At 45.4% G+C, this 24,300-nt stretch overlaps 3 protein-coding genes and 1 long non-coding RNA gene across 5 annotated transcripts in view; 1 reads left to right on the top strand and 3 right to left on the bottom strand.

Moving 5' to 3' along the window:
* Positions 1–1,258: 1,258 nt before the first annotated feature.
* LOC142022664 (testis-specific serine/threonine-protein kinase 2-like) lies at positions 1,259–2,353 on the bottom strand. Its single transcript, XM_075012744.1, has one exon. The coding sequence runs from the start codon at positions 2,351–2,353 to the stop codon at positions 1,259–1,261; it is 1,095 nt and encodes a 364-aa protein (XP_074868845.1).
* Positions 2,354–13,081: 10,728 nt separating this feature from the next.
* Positions 13,082–13,927, bottom strand: LOC142022658 (testis-specific serine/threonine-protein kinase 1-like). The gene has a single exon (XM_075012735.1). The coding sequence runs from the start codon at positions 13,925–13,927 to the stop codon at positions 13,082–13,084; it is 846 nt and encodes a 281-aa protein (XP_074868836.1).
* Positions 13,928–18,055: 4,128 nt separating this feature from the next.
* Positions 18,056–24,132, bottom strand: LOC142022554 (uncharacterized). Its single transcript, XR_012647984.1, has 3 exons — positions 24,028–24,132; positions 22,335–22,585; positions 18,056–18,695 (listed from the first exon to the last, which is right to left on the bottom strand). It is a non-coding gene; the product is annotated as an uncharacterized LOC142022554 (long non-coding RNA).
* Positions 23,970–24,300, top strand: part of DGCR2 (DiGeorge syndrome critical region gene 2) — a 75,465-nt gene continuing 75,134 nt past the window's right edge. For both annotated transcript variants that reach the window (XM_075012528.1, XM_075012527.1), the window contains exon 1: positions 23,970–24,293. In XM_075012528.1, coding sequence (XP_074868629.1) covers positions 24,215–24,293 — 79 coding nt within the window. In that variant the 5' untranslated portion in view covers positions 23,970–24,214. The remainder of the gene's footprint in view (positions 24,294–24,300) is intronic.

Genomic DNA, 24,300 nt, shown 5'->3' with positions numbered 1-24,300 from the left:
GAGACGCGTGAAGGCCGGCTCGCGCAGCCTTACATGCAAACAAAGCAGGTCGGTGTTGTGGGACAAGCCTCACCTGGGAACAGCTTGGCACAGAAGCAGGATACTCTGCTGAATAATTCCAATTAGGAAGCTGATGCTCAGGACCAAATTAACGTGGGGATTATGAAAAATCAATCAATAAAAAGCCCTTGGCTGGGTCTATAGACCTCATGCCTTCAGGAGCCGTAGTCAGGGCTGTCAATATGAGGGAGAATTGAGAGGGAGACTGCAGCTATAGATCCAGCAACTTTTGAGGCCTCAGTCCTCCTGGATAATTGTTTTTTAAATTGCAGACTTTGACCTTGTGTTTTTTTTCCCTAAACTAACCTGGAATGTTTTAATTAATGTTCCTTGATAGGACAAACTGCAGGAGGGGAGCCTCCCAGAACAGAAAGAGGCAGGAGGAAAGAGACGACTGCTAGGGGCCATTCCAGAGCTTGGTAAGGAACAGCTATTCAGATGGACGTTTGTCTTTACAAATCCAAGCCTCTGTCAGAAGGTGCAGGGGGTATTTTACCTCTGTGACCTGAACCACAGAGCTGATTTGATGGGCACCATCAAAAACTGTACCCCGCAGGGCTCATGTGGCTGGAATAGAGAGATGCAGGGCAGCGTCAAAGTGTGCCTTTCTGCTGCTGCCTGCAGAAGAGCCACATCAACACAGTTGAAGCGCCGTAGTCTTTAGTTGGCTGTAGGTCTCGTTAAGCCTCCGTTCCCACCTGTGGGCAGGACTGGCAGTGCTGACTGGCATGAGGTCTTTCCGAGTACAGTGCACATTTTCAGGTGATTTAAGGAATTGGTGTTGAGAACCAGCTCAAAGAGATGATGAATGGAAGGAGACAGCTTTTTTTCAGTTCCACTGCTTCAGGGAATGGGCTTTCAGAGGCTGGCTACAAATCAGTGAGTTCTCAAACCTCAAAAGGATGAGTGATCTCATAATTGCTTCACAGTGACAGGGGACATGTAGCAAAAGAAGCCATGCAGCATCTATCCCATTCTACAGCCAGCTATGACCAGGAGGGGAAAAACTCCTTTCTTTACATTTATACTTTTATTATGAATGTAGTGACCTATTGGTGCATTGTTCAGCCATGCTGCTACCAATAGAGAGCTCTAAAAGAATCCATATTTTGACTTTTTCTGCTTTGATTCCTTTGCAGAGTCTTCATAGTCCTGTTAATTAATCCTTTTGGGGGGTAGATAATACTCTTGGCTACTTTTAATCATCACTATATTTGATCCTTGTTCTTTGCATTTGATCTGCAAGGTCATTAACTTCAGCTTGCTCTGCTTTGGGAACAGCACCCTCTGCTTCCGGTACCACCTCCAATCTGGGCACTACTTTTAACTCCGTTTTGTGATCTGGTCGCTCAGGCTTAGCTTCCCGAGTGGGTTCCAGTTCCTGTTTGTGCTCCGGCGTTCGCTCTCTGAGATGTTGAGAACATTCTCCCTCTTTTACAAACACAGCTCCCGAAGGAGCTCTGGGTTTCGGTGCCTGCATCCACTTGTGATTAAAAATTTCCTCTATGTGCAGTCTCCGAGCCACGTCCGGTTGCAGCATGCGGTAAATAAGATCTTTGCACTCAACTGTCAAGCTTTTAGACTTGGGAAAGTGCACTCTGTGTTCTTTCTGAATCTTCAGCATTTTGCCAATGTTTGAGTCGTCATATGGCATCGAGCCACAGACCATTATGAACAGAATGACACCCAGACTCCATATGTCATAAATCTTAGGCTCATAGGGAATACCTTGTAACACCTCAGGGGCTGCATATGCAGCAGAGCCGCAGAAGGTTTTACTGAGAATAAGCTTGCCATTCTCATCTCGTGTCAATCGTCTGGAAAAGCCGAAGTCTGAGAGTTTGACATTAAAGTCTTTGTCTAGAAGGAGGTTCTCACATTTCAAATCTCTGTGGACCACGTCCAAGTCGTGGCAGTATTTGATGGCAGAAGACAGCTGGTGAAACATCTTGCGAGCTACCTCCTCAGAGATGGCCCCTCTGCTCTTGATGAACTCCAGCAAGTCTCCTTGTACTCCAAGCTCCATCACAATGTAGATTTTGCCATCAGAGGTCTCAAAAATCTCATAGGTCTTGATAATCGAGCAATGATTGACTTTGGCCAAAATCTCTATTTCCCTGGGGAGAAATCTTTCCAGGAAATCATGAGGTGCCTTTTTCTTGTTGATGATCTTCACGGCCACATTGAATTTCAGTCGATCGGAGTAGGCAGATTTCACTTTTGCATATGACCCTTCTCCCAGATTGATTCCCAACACATAGCCTCTCTTTTGCAGGACTGCAGCGTCATCCATGGTGCCCAAGGGAAGAAGGGATTTCTAAACTAAAATTGACTGTGCACCCCATACGCTAACAGCCTGTTCCTATGCATTCCATGGTGGTCATCTGAGGGAGCCTAGTTCTCTCAAGCTGGATGGTGTAGTAGAACCTTTAGCATTGTCTTACTTGTGATGAGGGTGTATGATGTCATAAATTAAAACTGATATTTGTGGTGACTGACTGTGTAAAATATGGCAGTTCACACACAACTGTCTGGGTAGGGAAGGAAGGTAAGGAGCCCTGGAAGATATTTTTAGCTGTAGGGAGACAGAAGGAAAAGACTGAATCCTTCTTATTTTAAGGAGGAAGAGGCAAGATTTGGATTGAGGCAGATATGTAGGGCAAAGGAGAGGGAAAAGTTGAAGAAGATCCTTAAAGTTATGATCTGGAGTGGACAAAAGAAGATAGGAGATGGTGTTAATAGTGACAAAGACTGAAGGGAGAACAGGATAGTTGTGAGGAAAAATAAAAAGTTCAGTTTTGGCCATGTCACGTTTTGCTAGAGGAGATCCACGATGAGACATGGAACAACATGACCAATAAAAACGGAAAGTCCAAGAGAATTATTTCTAATATAAAAGCCTTACATCCCACCCATCAATTCTGAGGCATATACTCCATAAAGAAATTAAAAAAGAACAAATCGCAACCTGTTTCTTTGTAAGTCACCAATAAGACAACGGGGAACCCATTTTCCAACACACAGAATGCAGGCACTTGGAGACACTCTTCTGGAAACACAGTGAGCGCTATGATTGAGTGGTGCTCTGTGTAACCCTCCAGACCAGACGATGCCATCCTGTCTTAAGCAGCAGTCCTGTATGGAACATGGAATCTTACAGTATTTGAATCCAGATCTTGTTTGTAAGAACAGTGTTGTAGTCGGGGTATATGAGAGAAAGGGACAGGCTCTAATTCTAGACTTCTTCGGCGACTTTGAGCAGATTCATTAACTCTTCTCTGGGCAGACTCTGTGTTAGCTCAGTAACCAGGTATCACCTTGCTGCACATGCCATTTTTTTAATAATTCTATCAGTTCTGATTCTCTGGGGCTGATTTTTCAATCCATGCCTCTGATTTAACAACGTACCAAATTATAGCCTCAAAAAAATCTTCTCACAGGATGGTTATGGAAAACAAGTTGAAAACAGAGTGAAAAACATCCTTTGTTATCTCTGCTGGAAACCCTATCCTGGGGCCAAAACCTCAGCATCTCAGATGCCAAAACCTCAGCAAGTAACAGTTTAGTGGGAGCTGACTGAGCTGAAAGATGCTTTTTAACATTTGAAATTTCCAGACTCCACCGTTTTAAAATCTGTGGGCCTAGTCCTGTGAGATGCGGTTCGTGTCTCCTGCAGCCCATGCCCATGAGTATGCTCAACTGCTGTTGACAGCAGCAAATCTTTTCTTCTTGCTGGTGTGAGAGGTTTCTGTGGATAACAACTGGGTGGAGGGTCGGGAGAGAAATGGGGATAGCCTGGTGTGAACAAGTTTCTCAGCAAATGAATACTGCAAACATTGACCAGGAAAGCTGATGTGCTGAACAGCTCCTGTTGCCTCCTCATCTATGCACACTGTTACCCTTCTCCCTGCAGAAAGCTGGGCTGTGGCCTCCTGGTTCCTGTCCCTCCCATCTGGGATGCCTCTAGAATTCAAGGGAACAATTACCAAACATTGATACCGTGATGCTCCCCATGGTATGGTTGGGATTGCTGGAGAGCTGTGTCCCTTCAACTTTCCAACTGGGGTGCATTTACATGGCTTTGCTGTGAGAACCGCCACTGCTGGCCTGCTTACACACAACTTCTAGCCTTAGAACTCACTCCCATCTGAATTATATGTGTGCTTCTAGCCAGCCACAACTGGATTATACTCAAGAGCAACACCAGCAAATTCCCAGTACCAGTGGTGTCCCCAGAAATGTGTATCTTCTACTGGCCAGCCCATTCCTTCTGTGCAATAGAAGCTCATAGAAATTCCATCATTTTGTTAATAGACAACGATACCCACATCCTGTTATCTTGCATCAGTCAAAACACACACTAGTCTACTTTAGAGAGAGAGATTTTAAGTTATTTCAAGTAATAAGGCATAACATTCAGAATTGGTTACAAAGAGATAAAACTAAAAAGCAACTAATGCCTAACTTAACACGCTAAGTGAATGAGGAGCAAAAAGGGTTTTCTCCCCACCTGCGGACAGCAATCTGGCTGGATCTTTCAGACAGGATCCCTTCCCATTTCAGTTATACTAGTTTTGTCTTTCAAATGTTGTTGGTACCATGCACTGAGATGAGGAGATAGGTGATTTGTGTTCTCTGTTCTCCCTTCTTAAAGCATTTCTCTTTAAGAATCCTCTCCAGCTGGAGGTGAGGCAAGAGCCAGTCTGCCAAGATGTAAATTCCTCTCTGACTTCATGCCAAAGAATGGCTGCTTAGCCCAGTAATAGTCCACTTTATTATGCTGTTGCCAGGCTGAGACGCTGGGCAGATATTCAAAGGTATCTAGGTACCTAATGTCCACTGATTTCAACATTGTCTCCTGGCTGTTGATTTCCAAGGGAATTGGATGCCTGCTTTCCTTTGAGGCTCTGGGTCTTGTTCTCTTAAAACATGTCTGAAATTGATTGAGAATGTGTTAAATAGAAGCTACTCCCAAAACATAGGTTGTAAATCTCCTGAGTAGCTAGATTTGTCCTGCAACATTCAGAGTTTAGGGTATATTTACACCAGAACTGCAAGTGTAATTTCCAGCTTGGGCAGTTGTAGCTAGCACACTAACAACAGAAGGGCACAACAGAAGGTACTTAGCTGGCTAGTGTGTCCTGCTGCCCATGTCATATTCTGTACTGGCTGCCGGTGGATTTCTAGATGAAGTTGAAATGGGGTTTTGAACTTTAAAACCTAAATGGCTTGGTACCTACCTGCTTAAAAGAGTGCCTCTTTCCTGACGCTGTATTGCCAATGCCGAGGTCAGCAAAGACACTGAGCTGCAGCCCTGTTAGTATAAGCAAGAGGAAGTTGCTGGCAGGATATTCTCTGTGAGGGGCCTATGGCTTTGGAATTTGCTTACCCCTTTGGTCTTACATATCTCATACCTAATGACCATCAGGACTGTTTACAAAAGTCATCTCTCTTCCTAGGCATTTGAAAATGGGAGTGAAAGGTGGTGGATGGGGCAGAGGAATATAGTTTATAGCTATCCAGTTCATACTGCTTGCCCTTTTAAAATATTGGTGCAACATTAGTCCTCTTTTTCATACTTCTGGAATATCCCCAATATTCCAAGATATATTACAAATCAAAAAAGTGGGACAGAATTCTCCTCAGACAACTCTTTTAGGACTCTTGGGTAGAAGTGATCCCAGCTTGATTTTACAATGTTAATACCTAATAAATGCTGATTAACATCCTCCTTGTTTACTAATACACGGGAGAAACTACTTCACCATCCTCATATGATACAAGCAAATTGTCTTTCTAAAAATAGAATGAAATATTTATTGAACATGGCTGCCTTTTCTGCATCATTAACAATTCCACCTAGTAATGGGACTATATCATTTCTAGGATTTCTTTCTTCCCTAATATACTTAAAACTGCCTCCCATTCTTCTTATCCTTGGTTTACCAGCAATGGGTTTTCTCTAGATAGCTTTAGCCTCTCATCAATTTTCTACACTTCATAACTTCTAATTTATATCACCTGCTATTTTTCTTTTTTATATCACTTTTTAATTTCTAATTGCTCTCTTCACTTTGACATTGAACGAGGATGTGGTTTCAGCCATTGCTGTCCCACTTCTTGATTGTGAAGTTGGGCTTTTTGGCCATGTAATAAACCCTTCTTAAAGAGCTCCCAATTTTCATTCACATTTTTAGACTAAATTTTTCTCCCAGTTAGTTTAGCTAATAATTTCCCTTTATACATGGGGAAACTGGCCTTTTTGAAACATCAAATACATGTATACAGTATATCACTAGTTGTGACTGTCCACTGTTTGCCTATGTTGAATGTAATCAGGTCATGATCACTGCTTCATCAGCAATAACCATCTTCCAATCCAGTGACTGATTAGCCTTTATCTGTCACAAACAGAATGTGAAGTTTCCGCTGAGCAGAGAATAGAGACACCTGCATTTCTGTGTATGTTTCAAGGTTGCACTTTGATCCTGAGATGATTTCACACAAATTTGAGAGCTGGCAGCTTCCCCTTAATGGCAAAATCTCAGAAAGCAGGCATTAAAAAAAAAAAAAAAAAAAGAAAAGCCATGTACTAGTTTTTAAATATTGGGGGGAAGGGTGTGAAGCCACCCTTAATTTTTGGACATGTGACTTGATTCCTTCTCCTCACTGTGAATCTGCTTTAGCTGGCTGAGAGGATTTTTTCTGAAAAGATTTTATTAATTGGTTTTGATGAGATAGGTGAAGACTTGAGCAGTATGCTGTCTTGTCTTCCTAGCACAGTGAAGGTAGATAACATATCTCTAAAGGTGGAAGGTTTCAGATTCTGCAGAAGTTCCCATTATGATAAATTTATCTCCTGCAGGTTTTAGCAGTAGTTTCACTGTATGTGAAGATTTCTTTCATGCCATCCTTCAAGCATCAATATTTAGAGAAGAGCAGTCATGCTGAGCTGCAATTTGTTCTCTAGTCTTGCAATCACGCACAAGTGCCCATGAAGTTTTCTTTCAGAGCTGGCATACGTTTGGGTTTTTAAAGACTTGGTCTCCGCTCTTCTCTTTTTTTAAAGCTGAGCGGTCCAAGTATTTGTTGGCTTTGTTCAGAGGGATGGGGAAGGGGGTTGCCAATGAAAACTGCAAATGAATACTACACCTCTTTGTCAACTGTCTGAAGGCATGGTGAGATTTATGCTGCTGCAGGAATATAGGGGTTTGTGGCAGTCAGAAGTGAAGGTCTCCTGCTCCATCAGTGATGATAGTCGTTCAGTTGAGTGTGTGGCCCCTCTGTGTGTTGCGTTCGGTTGTGCAAGTAGCCACCACAGCAGACTGTGAGTGAAACCCGCCCCCCCCCCCCAAAAGACAATAAAATCAGATAGAGATTGAAGGCACCAGGCCAGGTTTATTGTAAACAAAGCACAGTCCTAGCCTGCCCAGATCAGATGTCTGCAGTTGGGATAACACGTGTATGCTTGTTACAATGGTCTCAACTCAGTTCAGCGACATGGGATCTGGCCCTGCCCCCTAGGTTGGACAGTAAACAAGATACACATCACTCCTGATGTATCAGGTGGGTTCCCTCTGACACTACCTTCTTACCATCCCTTACTTTGTACGTGGGGGTTTGATCACTGTCTATCATGCTGTCAGGTTAGACCCTGTCCTGAACTGCCTGTTAGTTGCGGGGAGTATTTTTGTTCCAAGATGTTTCTTCATGAGGTGTTCTGTTACGACCCCTCCGGAACGTGCGTCCAGCCTGTGTCTAGTACCAATTAGGTGTGAGTATTACTGTGATATCAGCCCTGTTTGTGCCAAGTGCTGTCAGCAGGGCCAACCACGTGCTCACAACTTCACTTTGCTTTATCTTACCAAAGCCCTGACCATTGTAGTCCAGGTCTCAGGCCTCACACCAGGCCTGTGACAAATGGGCTTATGTTTCAGGCCCTCATCTTACTAGAGGGCTGATTCCCAGAGCTGTGGAGTACCTGCAAATTCCACTTGAAATCAGTGGGAATTTCTAGGACTCAGCACCTTTTCTGCCTCAGACTCATGCAGAAAGAGATGCATGCTGAAAAAATTACTTATGTAATGTACCATGCACGCACACACCCACGGGAATGTTTTACCTCAGAGACATGGCACATTTTCTCTAATATCATGAGTCAAGCACACATGACTACTTCACAGTAATTGACATCGTAGTTCAAAGAAGACTTTGATCGTTCACTTTTATATATATTACACAGCACAGCCAGATTAAAAGTACGGACCGTGAAAGTAATGTGCAATGGGTAAGAACGCCAAGACAGGAATAGTCAAAAAGAGCTTCCAAGGGTTTGTAAAACTTGAGTGGCCAAAACTGAAGTTAAATGCTTGTAACCGCCTGAGCGTTTTTCTGGGCGTTGTTAGTTTGCTACAGATTAGGGATACAGTGTGTGCTCAACATTTTCTTTTTGTCTCAGGAGACTAATGCGTGTATTTTATCTTACTTCTGACATTGCTAAAATATGTATTTGGGTTCTAATGCACTTGAACCTCTTTAATGCAGCAACCCCGGTGTGCCAGATTGAAGATTTTGCCAAGCCTGGGAGAGTGTTGGCTTGGACATGTGGGATATAGGGGTGTTGCCTTTATCTGGCTCTGCATCCCCTGGGATTCTCAGGCACCATGCTCTGCTGCTCTAGGAGTGGTGGGAAAAAGCTTCAGAGGGAGAGTGTTGTTGCACTGCCATCCCCCCCCAGTGGGGAGGTAGGGGGAGTGGCAGCACCCAGAGCCTCTTCCTCCTCCGCACCATGTGTGTCCCCAGATTAGGGACACTTGGAGCATGGAAGTTCAAGTGTATTAAAAAAAAATGGGAAAGATGATTTTCTGGAAGTCTGAAATAATGAAATTGTTACACTGATGAGGGTACACCCAGGTTTATGAATGGCTAAAACTCTATCTGCAATATGTGGCTCGGTTGTGGGTGCAGAGTCTGGCATCATATTAAACTGGCCACTAAAACAGCTTATAACAAATGTTTGGAAATATCTTGGTGTTCCCATCTCCTAAAAATTACATCAGCCCCTAAACAGAGTCAGGGAGGAGTGACTTGATCTTAAACTAACCTGCATGGAGGACAATGCAGAGTCTACTGAATGCACAAGGTATGCAAAGTATACGTTGAGTATTTGTTAGACTACAGTAAAATGTTGAAGCTGACTAAACCAGGGATTTGGAGACCCATGTTTTTAATGAAGATAAATATTTTAGCAGCAGTGTGCTGCAGGGGGCTCTTGAGTTAAAAAAAAATCCATAACTAGATTCACGTGAGTGTGGGGTGTATTTGCCTGCCTCTGGTAGGCTTTGCTAAATCATCCCTGCCACTGAGCCCTGGAAGAATACTTCAGCAGAATCAGTTTTCTCTTTGCAATTGACTAGATTGCAGCAAGTGTAGAGTATTAGCAAATAATGCCTTGAGAAGGATGGAGCCAGACTAGCCCGCTTCCCACCTCTGCTGTTCATCCAAGATGGACACTGATACATGCCCAATATACTTAAGGTATCTTCCAGGAACACATTCCCAGCCAAGTGCGGCGTAATACTATGGTTCACTAGGTTAGGAAAGAACATTTTTTAAAATATGAAAGTAAATCAATGGCTTCTTGGCCTTTATCCTATCCTTCTGCAAGCAACTGCCCTACTCTGTCTTCTGCCCAGGTGCAGAGAGGCTATGGTGGTTCTTTGCCAACATATCAGCAGGAGACAAAAATATGTATAGCCGTGAGAGTGGTATTTTTCATTCGTTCATTCTGTTTATTACAAGGGAGTGAGTTACAAAGGAATTGACGTATTTCTCCTTCCTGCCCCCAGCAACTCTTTGGATCTTTTTCTAGCAGTAGCTGCCTTTTTGGTGGTCTTCTCTGCTTTGTTCTCCATGGGTGTGTTCCTCTTGCGTGCTTCATCTCAGATGCTGTGGCTCCTGGTCTGGTGGCAGTTAGTGGCCCTAGTAGAGCACATGTGCGCTGCATTGTCAATGTGGGTCTGAGCGTCCAGGCTTTGTGGACTTACTATTTCCTGACGTGCACTTACGTGTCAACGCTTCACTGCAAACCTGAGCTTGCAGTTGCTGGACTGGGGCTCGCTGCTGTCCTGCACTGAAGACTTTGTGATGAGGGTGTGGGGCTTGAGCCATTGAAGCCACACTGCCAAATGAGAGGGTTTAGACCAAAGTCACAGAGGGCCTTAGAGGGCCACCCCCTCCTAGGACTGGGGGGCCTGAGTGCTTGCTGACCTGATTCAGACCGATTTGTATAATGATAAAAGTGGGACGTTGGCTCCAGGCAATGCAGTCAGGGGTCAGGAAGCAGGGGAGGGGGAAGATAATTGGGGTCAAGGAGCAGGGGCGATTGGATAGGGTGCGGAGGTTCTGGGGAGGTGGTTGGGGGTTGGGTGGGATTGAGGGCTGGGCCATGCCTGGCTGCTTGGGCAGGCACAGCCTCTCCCAGCCTTCCCTATCCAGCTCTCCATACAATTTTCACACCCAATCTGGCCCTCAGGCCAAAAAGTTCACCTCTCCCTCCAGGGCAGAGGTTCCCAACCCTTGCCAGCTGGGGACTCGGTCTGACAATTCAGGAAGATTTGGTGACCCAAGGCAATTCAAAAACAGCGGGAGGGTAAGCAGTGCTGTAACTAGCTAACTTTGCTCTTGAAGCAAGAATATAAAACTGTGCCCCCTCATGTTTATATATTACAGTAATAGTTATTCCATAAAAAGGGAAAACACATTAATAAAATAATAGCACTCTATTTATTATAGTTTATTATTTTATCATCATACTTAATCTGAGTTGCAGTTAGGGAAAGACTCATCCTCAAACCTCTCCCCCGGCCCCGGCTTAAACCCCACACTCAGCAGCTGGAGGGGGTGGGGGCCAGTCACAAACAAAAAAATGGAAACTGAGAAATCAGCTGCATAGAAAAGAAGTGAAAAGGGGGGAAGAGAGAAGCAGAGGTGAAAATTACTGCCAGACACTATTACATGGCTTGCCTGGGAGCACCACGAATATGAAAGACACGGAAGCCGTCTTTGTAATGTGTAAGGCGGGTGGTGGGGGGGGGGTCTAACTTTTTGTTCACTGGGGGCCACATGGTAATTTTTTAAATGTTCCAGGGGCTTGAACACAAAATAGCCCCAAGCCACCACTGCCACCCCAGCCTTAGACCCCCACTGCAGCTCCCAAACTGCTCTCAGCTTTAGACCCCCCCAGCAGCTCCAAACCACCCCAGCCTTAGACCCCCACTGCAGCTCCCAAACTGCTCTCAGCTTTAGACCAGCAGCTCCAAACCACCTCCAGACTTAGACCCCCCCAGCAGCCCCAAACCGCCCCCAGCCTTAGAATCCCCCTGCAGCCCCAAACTACCTCCAGTGTTAGACTACCTTCCCTGCAGCCCTAAACGGACCCAGTCTTAGACACGCCCCCCTTTCCGCAGTCTCTTCACGTGGGCTGGGTGGCTCCCCCAGCCCTGCTGCTCCCAGAAGCTAACAGTCGTTAAAAACCAATTAACTCAAACGTTAAGCTTTCAGCACCTAGGCATAAGGTAATTGCTATCTCTATTGATAGATATCTGCCTGAGGCAGCAATGTTAAGAAACTGTAAATGGCTTCTTTAACAGCCGCATGCAGCTGGGAACTGCCCAGCTGGCAACTCTTAACAAATCTAATGGCCACCCATGTTTGGGTCCTGACTCATAGATTGGGAATCTCTGCTCTAGGGGGAGATAAATGGAAAGTCCCACCTTGAGCCATGGGAAGGCAGCAGTGAACTAGTAACCATAGAAAAATCCTTTGGTGTGGTTTGAAGGCCTGAGTTCTACCAGAGCCCCTGTTGGAGTGAAGGGGGGCTTCTGGTTAGCTGATTAGAAGGTGTGCAGGTTCTTACACCGTTTTAGTGTGTGTTCTCTGTGATGTTTTTGTTTTAAAAATAAAGTTGCGTGGTAAGAAAGAGCTGTGTGGGAACTTATGTCTGTGGACAATTCTGCTGCATATAGGTTCTGAAGAGAGACAGCGAAGAGCAGACATGGGCCTGTTTGGGCAGTTTGGCTTGCTGGGAGTATGGCAGCATAGGGAGGGAATTCAAACCTGGATGAACCCTGGTCAGGAGGGAGACAGCTGGGGTCGTCTCAAAAAGGTGACAGCTGAGAAGGATCAGGGAGGGGAAACAGAGGTGTAGTGGATCTAAACTATGATACCAACCACTAAGTTGTAGCAAGAACAGGGCCTTAGAAGCCAGCAGCTCTCATGACTTCTGGTCAGTTTGAGTACAAATTGCCTTCTTTGCTTGCTGACACAAACAACAAAGGAGCCCATTTTCCTCTCCTGGTTCAGATCCTGAGCCCCTCTCTGATTGGCAGAGGGTCTTGTTCGAGGACCATTAGGAAGAAACCATTTGTGGAGGCTGAGAAAGCCAAATATCAACTTAGAGGAGCTCCCTGGCCTTTCTAGAACAGCCTCTGGAACCAATAACCCAAGCCTTATCTCCAGCTGACAAGGGCTGCCCTGCCTCAGTCCTAGGGGGGTCACTATAAGAGGCCCCTTTTTACTCTGGCAAGGTGCTGCCATCTCTCATCATTGTGTGTCAGCATTAACTTGTCAGTTTTTGGGGCAGTGCAGAGCCTCTGCCTTTAAAGCACCAATACAGGTGCATGACACATGGAGTAAGTCAGTAAGGGTGGGCTGGGAAGAGGTTAAAATTGCTGGCTGGCTCAATGGAGAGAGAATGGGTAGCCCCAGCTACTGCTAAAAATCCACCTGCCTTGAGAAGCTCTCATTCATATTGACCTCTGCAACAAGGCAAATAAGGGAAAGGATAGTCTCCACACAGCGGTTGGCTGAAACTAACTATGAAAATGGATGGAGAATGACAGGGTACACTGTGGAAAGGAAACCCTGGATTTCAGCAGCCGTTACGGCACTTTACGGTATGTCAGCCTCTAGAAAGAGATGTGTCTTACCCTTTCTTTGTGCTTCGTGGTTTATTGATTGATTATTCAAGCATGGTGAACGGCTTCTGGCGCTTCCCCTGCACCCACGCATGGTTCAAAACATCTTCGATTCGTAGCCGGTGGGACACATCAGGCTGCAGCATACGGAAAATAAGATCTTTGCATTCATGTGTCAAAGACTCAGGGAAGATCACTCGGTGTTCCTTCTGAAATCGGAGCATTCTCTTCACATTGGAATCGTCATATGGCATGTAGCCACTGACCATCACGTACAGAATGACACCCAGACTCCATATGTCATAAACTTTGGGCTGATAAGGAATACCTTCTATCACTTCAGGAGCGGCATACGCAGCAGAACCACAGAAGGTTTGGCTGAGAATAATTTTCCCATTCTCATCCCGGAAGCACCGTTTGGAAAAGCCGAAGTCAGACAGTTTGACGTTCATGTCTTTATCCAGGAGGATATTGTCACATTTCAGGTCCCTGTGGACAACATCCAAATCGTGGCAGTATTTGACGGCACAACAGAGCTGGCGAAACATCTTGCGTGCTACTTCTTCTGGCAGGCCTCTGTTTCTCTTGATGAACTCCAGTAAGTCTCCTCGTACGCCCAGCTCCATGACTATGTAGACCTTGCCAGATGTCTCAAAGATCTCATAGATTTTGATGATAGAACAGTGGCTCACTGTTGCCAATATCTCTAATTCCCTGGGGAGAAATTTTTCCAAGAACTCGGGAGGAACTCTTTTCCTGTCTGTAATCTTCACTGCTACGTGGAATTTCAGGCGCTCGGAATAGGCACATTTCACTTTTGCAAAAGAGCTCTCTCCTAAATTGCTCCCCATAATGTAGCCTTTCCTCTTAAGGACGGCAGCGTCATCCATGGTGCCAGAAGCAACAAGTGCCTCGGAAGGTGAAACCTACAACTCATCTGTACATAAGCTCACAGTGTGTTCCTTTGCACTGCATGATGTTTGGCTGTGGTGTTTCAATCCTTTGAAGGTTACTGCTATGAAACGTCTTGGCATTGTTTAACAGATGCCGTTGATAGGTGAGGTCATAAAGCAAAGCTGTCATGGGTGGTGACTGACTGTATAATTCAGTGACATTATAAAGCGAAAGCCAAGCACAAGGATGGTAGTATTTCCACACGTCAATGAGAAGAGACATCACCTCATGTTCTGGAACCCCTTAATACAGGACTGTTTTATCTTACAGGGGGAAAGAGGTTGGTTTATAAAGATCTCCTGTTTGGCTTTGAAACTAAAATCACTTCACTCAGTTATTTGCTCAGCCTAGTGCAGGGGTCCGCAACCCTCATCCTGGGTGCCAAGAGTGGCACATAAGCCAATTTTCATCAGCAAGAGAGATGGGAGCTCAGTCCCCCTCTTCCCCCGCACGTCCACATGCATCAAGCCTGTAGATTTCCCTTTCTTCTAAAGAGGAGTAGGAGTAGCAGCACCACCGCAGGTGCCCTGCAAGTTTGATTTAGTGTGTCCCTATCAGGGACATTAAATTGAACTCCAGAAGGTCGACCATGACAATCAATCTTCCTTGTAGTGAACGTATACCCTCAGGTCACCAGAGGCAAAGTGAGAGCACCAGCCTTTTTCTTATGTCTGATATAAAAATATACAGGTATGTACACGAAAACAAATGTTTTACAAAAGCAAGGGCAGTGCGTTATAACCAGAGCGAGTGGACAATTTTCTGACACAAGCATTTTTGTTAGGAAATGCTGATTTGTCAAAATCAAAACAGCCTGAAGGGGAAGTGGTGATTTCAACAGCATTTAGTTTTGAAAAAAATTGAAGCATAAGTTCAAAATGTTTTGCAATGAGAACATTTTGCTTTTAAGGGACTTTTTTGTTTTGAAATATACATTATAAAATCCCATATAAATTAACAAGGTCAAAGGAGAGACATTTTTAACTTTACCAAAGGAAAACTTTTCAATTGCTCCACAATAGATCTCCCCCCACCCCCAAACTTTTGTTTTATGGGAAATTTCAAATTTTTGTCTTTTTGTTCTGATTCTGATTCTGAATGAATTTTGTGTTAAATGTAAATTTTCTGCAGAGTGGGAATTCTGGCTTCTAGCCCTGTCTAGTTATGACAGAGAGGAAAATATTTGTATTAACTTTTCACAGACATTTAGATCAAGTAGCAGATTTCCTCTGCATTTCTTTTAGACCTTGTGGGGAATTTTCATTACCTTCCCCAGCTAACGCTGTCTCAGGTTAGAGACACTGAACTCAAGATTAATTCACCATTTGTTTTCTTATTATTTCCTCTGACTGCCCAGAAAGCAAGCAAAGTCTTTATGTGACTTCAGGCTGGCAGCTTCATGTAGTTGATCAAAATAACTTAACATTCTTACTTCCAGCTCCTTCCCAATTGAATTTGGAATCTGTTGTCTCCTGATAACTGATTAATGCAACATGCATCTGTGGGAAGCCACGCAGAAACCTTGCAAACTGCTCTGGGTCTGTGCAGCACCTGTTTGTAACATTCCGACATGCCAGGAATAGTAATTTGTGCTCCACACATAGCATTACACTCATCCCTCACTATACAAGCACAATTGGTTCCCCACTTTCTGCTGGTAGGTGAAAACTCATAAGAGGCACACTGAATTCCCATTAAAATACATGTAAAAGTCTTTGATTGGTTTCAAGTGTTCCTAATTCTGCAAAGGAGAGACAGGATGTGGCGCTGCTTTTGAAAGGTAAGTGAACTTTGGGTGTGGAGGGTGGGGTTGGAGAGGGTTAAAGGCTGGGAGCAATTTGGGGCCATGAGCAGGAGGAAGGGTGAAGGCGGGTTGGGTCTGTGGGACGGGTGGGCTTTCAGGCTGCTGCAGATTGGGTCCTTGGGGAGGGTGTGGGAGTTAAGGCCATGGCTTATTGGGTCCATGAGGCCTGCGGGGTTTTGGGCTGTGGTGGGTTGCATCTGCGGGGCCAGTGGGGCGGGGGGTGTCAGGCTGTGGCGGGTTGAGTCTGTGGGGCTGGTGGAGGGGTCAGGCCGTGGCAGGTTGGGTCTGTGGGGCTGGTGGGGGGGGGTCAGTCTGCGGCGGGGTTGGGTCTGCCGGGTAAGGCTTGTATTAGCAGGGGAAGTTCACTTGTCTGGTGAACAAAGGTAGGTTTATGTGTCCCTCGTTTTAGCAAGTACTCGTAAGTAAAGGACTCATTTAACAAGGGATGAGTGTATATGCTGTCAGGATAAAGATACAGATTAATGTCACAGATTTGTTTGTTTGCTTTTTGTACAAGCAGCAGGGGCAGCCTGATCAATTGCTGGGGAAGGGTTCACCATGCTTTGTTTATCCATGGTATCTGGTAGGTATGATCTCTCAGAGTAGCTCTTTCTGCTTAAAGGCTGCTGCATTTCATTTTCTACCCAGGAAACTTCCTTACTCTTTGAGTGTAAAGTGCTGTCGCTGAGGATGACCGGAACTGATGCCAGTACATATATATATGCAAGTAGGGGAAGATATGAAAGGCAAGTATCACTTTCTGCTGTTCATGACCCATCTATCTTGCACCAAAGAGCTTCAGACTTTGTCTACATGAGAACATAATGTTGATTTTAAGGCACTGAGCCTGATTTTATAATGTGACTGTCTTCACTGCAAATACCATTTAGGTCAATTTTAAGGGGCACAATGGTTGGTTTTCTAGCGCTGCTCCTCTGAGGTGGTGTAATTCCAAGTTTGAATTTAAAAGGTCGAATTAATGCTAGTGTGGAAACAGCATTATTTTAAATCAATTTTATTGGTCTCCAGAAGTATCCCACAATACCCCGTGTCTGTTCTGGCCGCTTTCACCTTCACTGCTCTCCCAGTCCGCAGGAAGTAGGTAACAGGAAGCCCAGGAATTTGAATTCCTTTTCTTTCTGACCCGTGAGGATAGCACACCTCAGGAGCAATCACATCAAGCCATCATGAGCTCTCAGGGTTCTAGTTCTGATCAGCATTCTCATGGTTACAAAAGAGACCCAGCATGCAGCCATCAAGAGATTCAGGATCTCATTTCTGCATGAGGTGATGAATCTGTGTTGAGCAAACTGCGAGCCAGCAAAAGAAATCTGGACACTTATGGGAAGATTTCCCAGGGATGCTCAGTGATGGTGGGTCAAAATCAAGGAGTTCAGGCAGAATTATCAGAAGGTGAAAGAAGCCAGCAGGCAATCTGGGACATCCCTCAAAACGTGCCGCTTTCACAAGCGTCTGGATGCGATCCTTGGGAAGGATGCAACCACAGTGACCAAGAATTGCATGGACTCCTCAGGAGACAATACTTGGGTCTCCAGTGAGAGCAGCAAGGGTGAAGAGGAGACAGAGGCTGATGAGGGCGAAGGGGCCACCAGTCAAGAAATTAAGCAGATGGCTGAGGAAGCTGACCCTGCCAGACAGACACTCTTCATCAGCCAGTCCCCTCATCAATGCAGGATGCTCCGGAGTCCAGCAATGCTGGAGAGTGCTGTTCTGGTGCGTATATTTTTTAAATTGCTACAAGTGGGTTGTGGCTGGGAAGGAGCAGAGGTTTACTTCTGTTGAGCATATTTTTTTAAACTGCAACAAGCATGTTGTGGGTAAGGTGGGATGGATCTATGCCTCTAGTACAGCTTGTTAATATTTCTGGGAATGAAGCACTTATCCTTTTTGGAAATCTCCATAAAGGTCTCAGCCAGGTACTCTTTTATTTTTTGCACAAGGTTTTTGGGGAGGCCAGACTTATTCTGGCTTCCATGATAGCACACCTTGCCACGCCAAGCCACCTGTGAGTCATCCGGCATGATGGCACCACACAGCATTCTTGTAAATTTCCCAGCCCTGTGCCCACAGAGTATGAGCATAATTTCTTTTACACACTCTGTTATTCTTAGGAAGCTGATATCTCTTTTGCAGCCTAGAAGAAGCACAGGAAGTTTCATTAAAGTTTTTCCCTTAAACATTATCACACTGCTCCCTGGCCATTTAAATTTCCCAGGATTGTCCTACAGCACCATGTGGTTGGCGAGCTCTCCATCTCCCATCTCCTCTGTGCATCTGGTGGGCTCTTCTGGCCCCCTCCTCTCCCACCATGCTGCTAGCTGGCTCCCCAGGGTTTCCCCAGCAACCAACAGGTCTGCAAAGGATTTGTCAGGAGCCACCAAGAAAGTTTTTTTTTTCCGTGCTTTATATTTTACAGGGCTGTCCACTCCAGCCTGCCTCGACCTTCGCCCTCCACCACGTAGCTGCCAGGCTCAATGGACCCTGCTTCTAGACTCTGGCATGTCCAGTGCAGGCTCTCCTTGCTTTAAATGTCCTTTTTGTTGCACAGGGAAAAGACACTGAGAAACGTTTTTTGCATTTTATATTTTACAAGACATAGTATCAACTACTCACAAGCCTCCCCTCTCACTTAGCTGTCAGGATCTTACCATGTCTACAATGAAATGGTCTGGGGAAGTTATAGCTTCTGTTCTGCTCTTCATGGTCATCCTTAGGACGCCAAAAGTGGCCTTGGAAAACAACAGTTGTAGTGATTTTCAGACACCCATTCATTCTATAGGTCAGTGCATTGTGTCATATTTAAAAATTGTATCTAAATTTTGACCTTGACCATCTTCAACCAGCAGCATTTGTGGGGGTGAGAAGGTCAGAGTGGTGCCCTGGAAGAAATGAACAAATCAGGACCTCAACCCGAACCCTAGCAGGTGCAAGAGGCCCAGAATGAGTGAGCCCAAGCCACTGCTGCTAGAAAGTGAACCCAGCAGTGGTGACAAAGTATGCTCCATAACACACTGCAATGGCTCTAACCTGTTCAGGATCCATGCTAGCACCATGCAGCAGTGTGAGCCAGGGGCAGGCTTTAGAAAAGTGGTGCAAAATTCCTTGGGCCATTTATTTTCAAGTGGCGGGGGAAGTGGAGGCAATGCCCTCTGGGATGATGACATCAGACACCCACAAGCACTTGTGATGCACTGTTTCCCATAATACACTGGCACAAAACCCCAGAATGCAATAGGGCTGTAGGCACTGTGGGATAGGTACCCACAATACATTGCTGACGCAGTCAAACCTAGCTAAGGCAATGGAGACACACTATGTCAACTTTCTGGACGTGTGTGGACACTTACCTTTCACTAGTGGTAAAAAGTTGATTTCAATAAATTTGACTTTATTTTGTAGTGTAAATGGTAGTGTCAGTGGATGTAGTGGGGAGGTCAGAGAGACAACAACTGTGTGAAGCTAAAGAAACCAAGCACTGGAGAAAGATTGGCCAAAACTGAGTTTAGAAGTTTCTGAGAATGGTATCTGGGGGCAAAACAGCCTTTTGGGTTGGGCTGTGGTCAATTCCTGCCAGCAGAAACTAGCCTTTTCTCAGGGGAGGGATTTGTTTTTGTTACTACTGACTCCTACTTACTTACATAGCAGAAGCAACTCTGGGAAAAGGAGTAACCTCAATGATCATTTTTTACCTACCCAGCAAAATGCAGCATATTATTAGCAGGTCTGAGATCAGTCTTTCCCATGTTGCTTATAAACTAGGCAAAACTAGTTACATGGGCTACATCTACATGAGAGGCTTTCCCTGGCAAAACTGGGCTTTCGTCAGGATAAACTGTGGCGTGTCTACACACAAAATGTGTTTTGTCGACAGTTTGTTGACAAAAATTGGCACATCCGCCAGCATTATTATACCTCTCCACGTTCAGGTATAACGCCTCTCCCGACAGTGTTTGATCAACAAAACAGTCATATAGATGCTCCAGGCTCCTTTTGTCAACAGACAAGGCTTCTGGGTTCACCGGGCAGCGCTGTTTGTAGAGTTTCCAGTCAGCCATTCTGTCAAGAGAAGGCCGGGCAGTCTGGCTGCTCTCTGTTGACAAAGCAAATTGCTCTTTCAATCTGCTTTTGTGTGTAGATGCCATGTGTCAACCGAGGTTTTGCCAGGAAATCCCTTCCGACAGTCACTTCTGTCGACAGAGGCTTCTCATGTAGATGTAACCAGGATGACTAAAAAGATACAAGTGGATTGCAGTACTGTAACCCAGAGGGGTAGCTGTGTTTATCTGTAGCTTCACAGATGACAAGCAGTCCTGTAGCACCATAGAGACTAACACATGTATTAGGTCATGAGCTTTTGTGACAAAAGCTCATGGCCTAAAATATTTGTTAGTCTCTAAGGTACTGCAGGACTGCTTGTTATTTGTGAGTACTATAATCCAGTAGATGTATACAAATACATTGGAACAACATGCACATAAGATGAAATTCTGACCCCATTAAAGTCAATAGCAAAACTTCTATTGATTTCAGTGGGGCCAGGATTCAGCTGCTTTTACGAACCAAAGAGACAGTCCTCTACTCACTGGCCTTTAACTCTAGATGAATTATTAGTAGACAGGTCACAAAAGCCCTTAGACATTTAAATTGTAAGCAGCATAGCTCAGGAATGAACTTAATATGGATTCTGGATGATGTTGTATAGAAAGTATAGGGTTTATATATGTAAAATCACACGTAGCATGAGGTATTTTATGAAACTAAGGCAAAGACTGGATTCCTGCTTCAAGGCAGTCTGATTACAGATGTGATGCAATGAGTGACAGTAACAGAACAAAGAAATAGGATGATAGAAGAAACTAAACACAAAATGCTTCTGTCAGGCACCCTATACTTTATGAAAATTGACATGAATATGAGCATGCATAACTCAAAGATGCTTTAGAGAAAATACCTCATGTAACATGCCAGTTTTAATGTTATAATCTTCTGAATGTGCCTATCCTATTTTCGTGTATGTATCGTTCTTGTATGTGAAGTTAGAAATAAGAAGTGTGAATCTGGTTTTAAATCTACATGTGCTAATGAGGGTCATTACTGATACTCTGGAAACTTAATTACTCAGTACTCAAATCAACTACCTGTGAATGGTCATGTTTGTCATATGAGCCCCAATTGTGTGTGGTCCTTGAAAGACATATGACTTTGCTACTTGGTACTGGAATACATCTTGAACCTGCTATTTTTCATGGGCATAGGGAGTGCAGAACAAAGTGTTCCTGCCCTGGGAGGGAAAGTCTATTTAAACAATGGAAAACAATTCGTCTTTTGTTTTCAGCTGGGCTTTGAATCTGTCTGTCCCACCCTAAGAGGATATAAAGAACTCTGAAGAAGTTGTAGACCCACGCCAGAGTAAAGATCAACTCTGACTTGAAGGACTCTACCTGGGATAAGAACAGCTGTTTAGGATAAGAATTTGCATGTAACAAGTTTCTTGGTAGATTAGAACTAATTGGCATTTTCATTTGATTTACCTTAATTTGATCTGTTTTCACTTGCAACCACCTAAATTCTATTATTTTTACTTAAAAACACTTGTTTATTATGAAGCCCAGTGTAAATAATAGTTACTTTTGGCAAAGAGGGAGGAGCAATCACTGAGCCGCTCTCTCTCATTAATAAAGTGGGCGGACCTTGTGAGCGTTCTTTGTGCAAAACTTTTACACGGAGTTACACAGTGGTTTGTTTTGGCAGAGTGGTGGGGAGTCAGTTGTTTGAAAAATTAGGCTTGCAAAAGTAAGCTAGCTTCACCTTTAAGTATTCAGTGGTTACTGCTTCTCCATATCAGAATCACATGCTTCGCGTATTCATTTATAGTATGCACACATCTTAATGGAAAGAATTAATTAATTCACAATCTGCTGAAATTAAAACACATTCTTTCTCACAGCTTTATAGGGCTGTAATTTGTGATACTGCGGGAAGTACTGTGGCATTCCAGCCTACTTCCTTGACAGCTTTACTAATTACGAAGACAATGCACACCTCAGTCCACAACCACCTTGCCAGAGTTGGAGCAACACTCGCGTCCAGACCCCTGAAAAAGCATGTCACTTGCAGAGCCCTAAAAGATGCTCCAAATTGCATTATTAGTTTCCTGTATATGTTCTTCTTTTCTGCCTGCTGGATGGGCTTTGATGCCTGAGATACACTCTGGCATCACAGGTATGACAAGGCACACTGCTATATATTATTTTGCTTTAAAATGTAATAGGTTTTGTAATTATTAAGTCTACACATTCTGTGAAACTCGGTATTATGTGGCAGCTTTGGATACCTGATTGCAGCAATTGTTAATGATTTCTACCATGCTGAAAAATGGTTTGATTAAAGCTTGGATTTCTATGTGACAAAGGCAGCTATTCTAGTTGGGGTGAGCAAATCAGCCCAGGGGCAGAATCTGACCTACCAAGCATTCCTCTCTGGCCTGCCCAGCTGATTAACAGAGTGTGCATACTTACACCCAGTCAGCATTTGTTGAGCTGCTCCTCCTCCAACCTTGTTCCATCTGCAGCTCAGTTACTCCTAGGATTCTCCTGCTGCCTGAGCAGAAGGTGAGGGGGGTGCAAGGGGAAAGGCAGTGCTGAAGTCAGGGCTTCCCCCTCCCCTGTACTCCATCTCTTCAGAGCAGGAATCAGGGCAAAGGAGGCACACAGTGGAGCTGCTCCAGTCTGAAGCATGGATGATGACACATTCAGGAGTGCAGAGTAGCCTGGAGACAACAGAGCAGGACATATTTCCCTTAAAGAGAGAGAACTTGGCTTCCCTCAGAAACTTACCTAGCAGAAGCACACAAACTGTGTCACTATCACACGTACCCAGTCCGTGGCACACACACAGAATCACTGACACATATACACTGCAGCACAAACTCAGTGTCACCAAGTCGATTTCCCACACACACTTTCTTTTTCACTCTCTCTCTCTCTCTCTCTCTTGACCCCAGCCCCAACCCTTCTGCCCAAGGTCCCTCCCATTCCAGCGGGCCCAAAGCTAGTCTGGGACCAGTATCAAAAGTCGTGGAGAGGCCCCTCTGTGAAAATTATTTCCCACCCCTGCACTACCAAGATTATGGCTACGTCTACACTTGCATTCCTCTTTCAAAAGAGGAATGCAAGTGGGGGAAATTGAAAATGCAGATGAGGCACTGATTTATATATCCCATGCTTCATTTGCATAATCTCTTTTCGGCAGAAATTCTTTTGAAAGAAAAAAAAAAGCAGTGTAGATGGAGTTCTTTCAAAAATACACCTCATCTTTGAAAGAACCCTTCTTTCTATTTTGTTTGTTTATGTGCCCTTAGGAGCAAAGTCTTAGCTGTGCATCTGGACCAGTGATGAGCAACCTAGCCTAGAGACAAGTACCAGAGAGGTAGTTGTTTTAGTCTGTATCTTCAAAAACAACAAGTCCTGTAGCACCTTATAGACTAACGGATATTTTGGGACATCATCTTTCATGGGCAAAGACCCGCTTCGTCGGATGTGAGCGGGCCACAACGCTGTCATAGCCGAGGTGGTCTAGAGGGTAGTTTTGGCACTGTGTTTGCTCACCTAGAATCTGCAGGGTGTGCCAAGTAAACCATAGCCACACTTTGAATGGATGCACAGGGAGTGCCGGGGGGGCTCTGTTGCACACCTCTCTGCACAGGCCCTTCCTTTATGGGTGGCCCATTAGTAACAGTGATGGGGGAAAAAGAACGAGGAGGAAGGAAAGCAGCAGCATCCGGCAACCCTGTGTGTGGGCCACAGGAAACAAAGCGCCTGGCAGGCCACATGCAGAAGCACCCTGGGCCACAGGTCGCCAACCACAGCGCTAGCCCCATCCTGACATGGGCTTTGTCCCCTCTTTCCCTGGGCTCCCTGTCTGCAGCACCACTGGCCCCTCGTGCCAGCCCCTGGCCGGGCTCCCAGTGCCCGCAGCAGACACTCCCCCCACCCCCGTTTCCCGTCGTCGTAGCAATGGCTGGCGCGAGGGCAACCGCAGAAAAGCCTCACTCGCCCTCTACCGAGCGGGCGGGCCCGTGTAGGCCCCGCCCCCGGGCGCTGATTGGCTGCCGGTCTTTGTTGTGGGAGGAGGAGGAGCCCCGGAGGCCGCCATCTTGTGTGGAGCCAGCGCCAGGCGAGCGGCCTTGGGCCAGCGGTGACTGTTACTGACCTTCCCGCCCGCCGGTCCCTTGCCTCCTGCCGGACGGGGCGCCGGGCCAGAGCCGCGACGCTCCCAGTGAAGGGGAGGGAGGCAGCTCTGCGCGGTCGCGGCCCGGCGGCGGCGGCTCTTTCTCCCGCTTCCCCCCCCCCCCCCCGGGTTTATGGTGCTGCGCGGGGGGAGGATGAACGGAGGATAAATGGTGCCCAAAGCGGACAGCGGCACCTTCCTCCTCCTCTTCCTCCTGGTGCTGAGCATCACCGAGCCGCTGCGGCCAGGTACGGG

The sequence above is a fragment of the Carettochelys insculpta genome, chromosome 18, assembly GCF_033958435.1.
Source record: "Carettochelys insculpta isolate YL-2023 chromosome 18, ASM3395843v1, whole genome shotgun sequence".
NCBI lineage: Eukaryota > Metazoa > Chordata > Testudines > Carettochelyidae > Carettochelys > Carettochelys insculpta.
The sequence above is the reverse complement of the archived record's forward strand: the minus strand, read 5'-3'. Positions and strand labels throughout refer to the sequence as shown.

What these genes read in the sequence shown, in the direction of transcription:
- LOC142022664 (XM_075012744.1), bottom strand. Translation starts at nt 2,353, where the DNA reads ATGGATGACGCTGCAGTCCTGCAAAAGAGAGGCTATGTGTTGGGAATC.
- LOC142022658 (XM_075012735.1), bottom strand. Translation starts at nt 13,927, where the DNA reads ATGGATGACGCTGCCGTCCTTAAGAGGAAAGGCTACATTATGGGGAGC.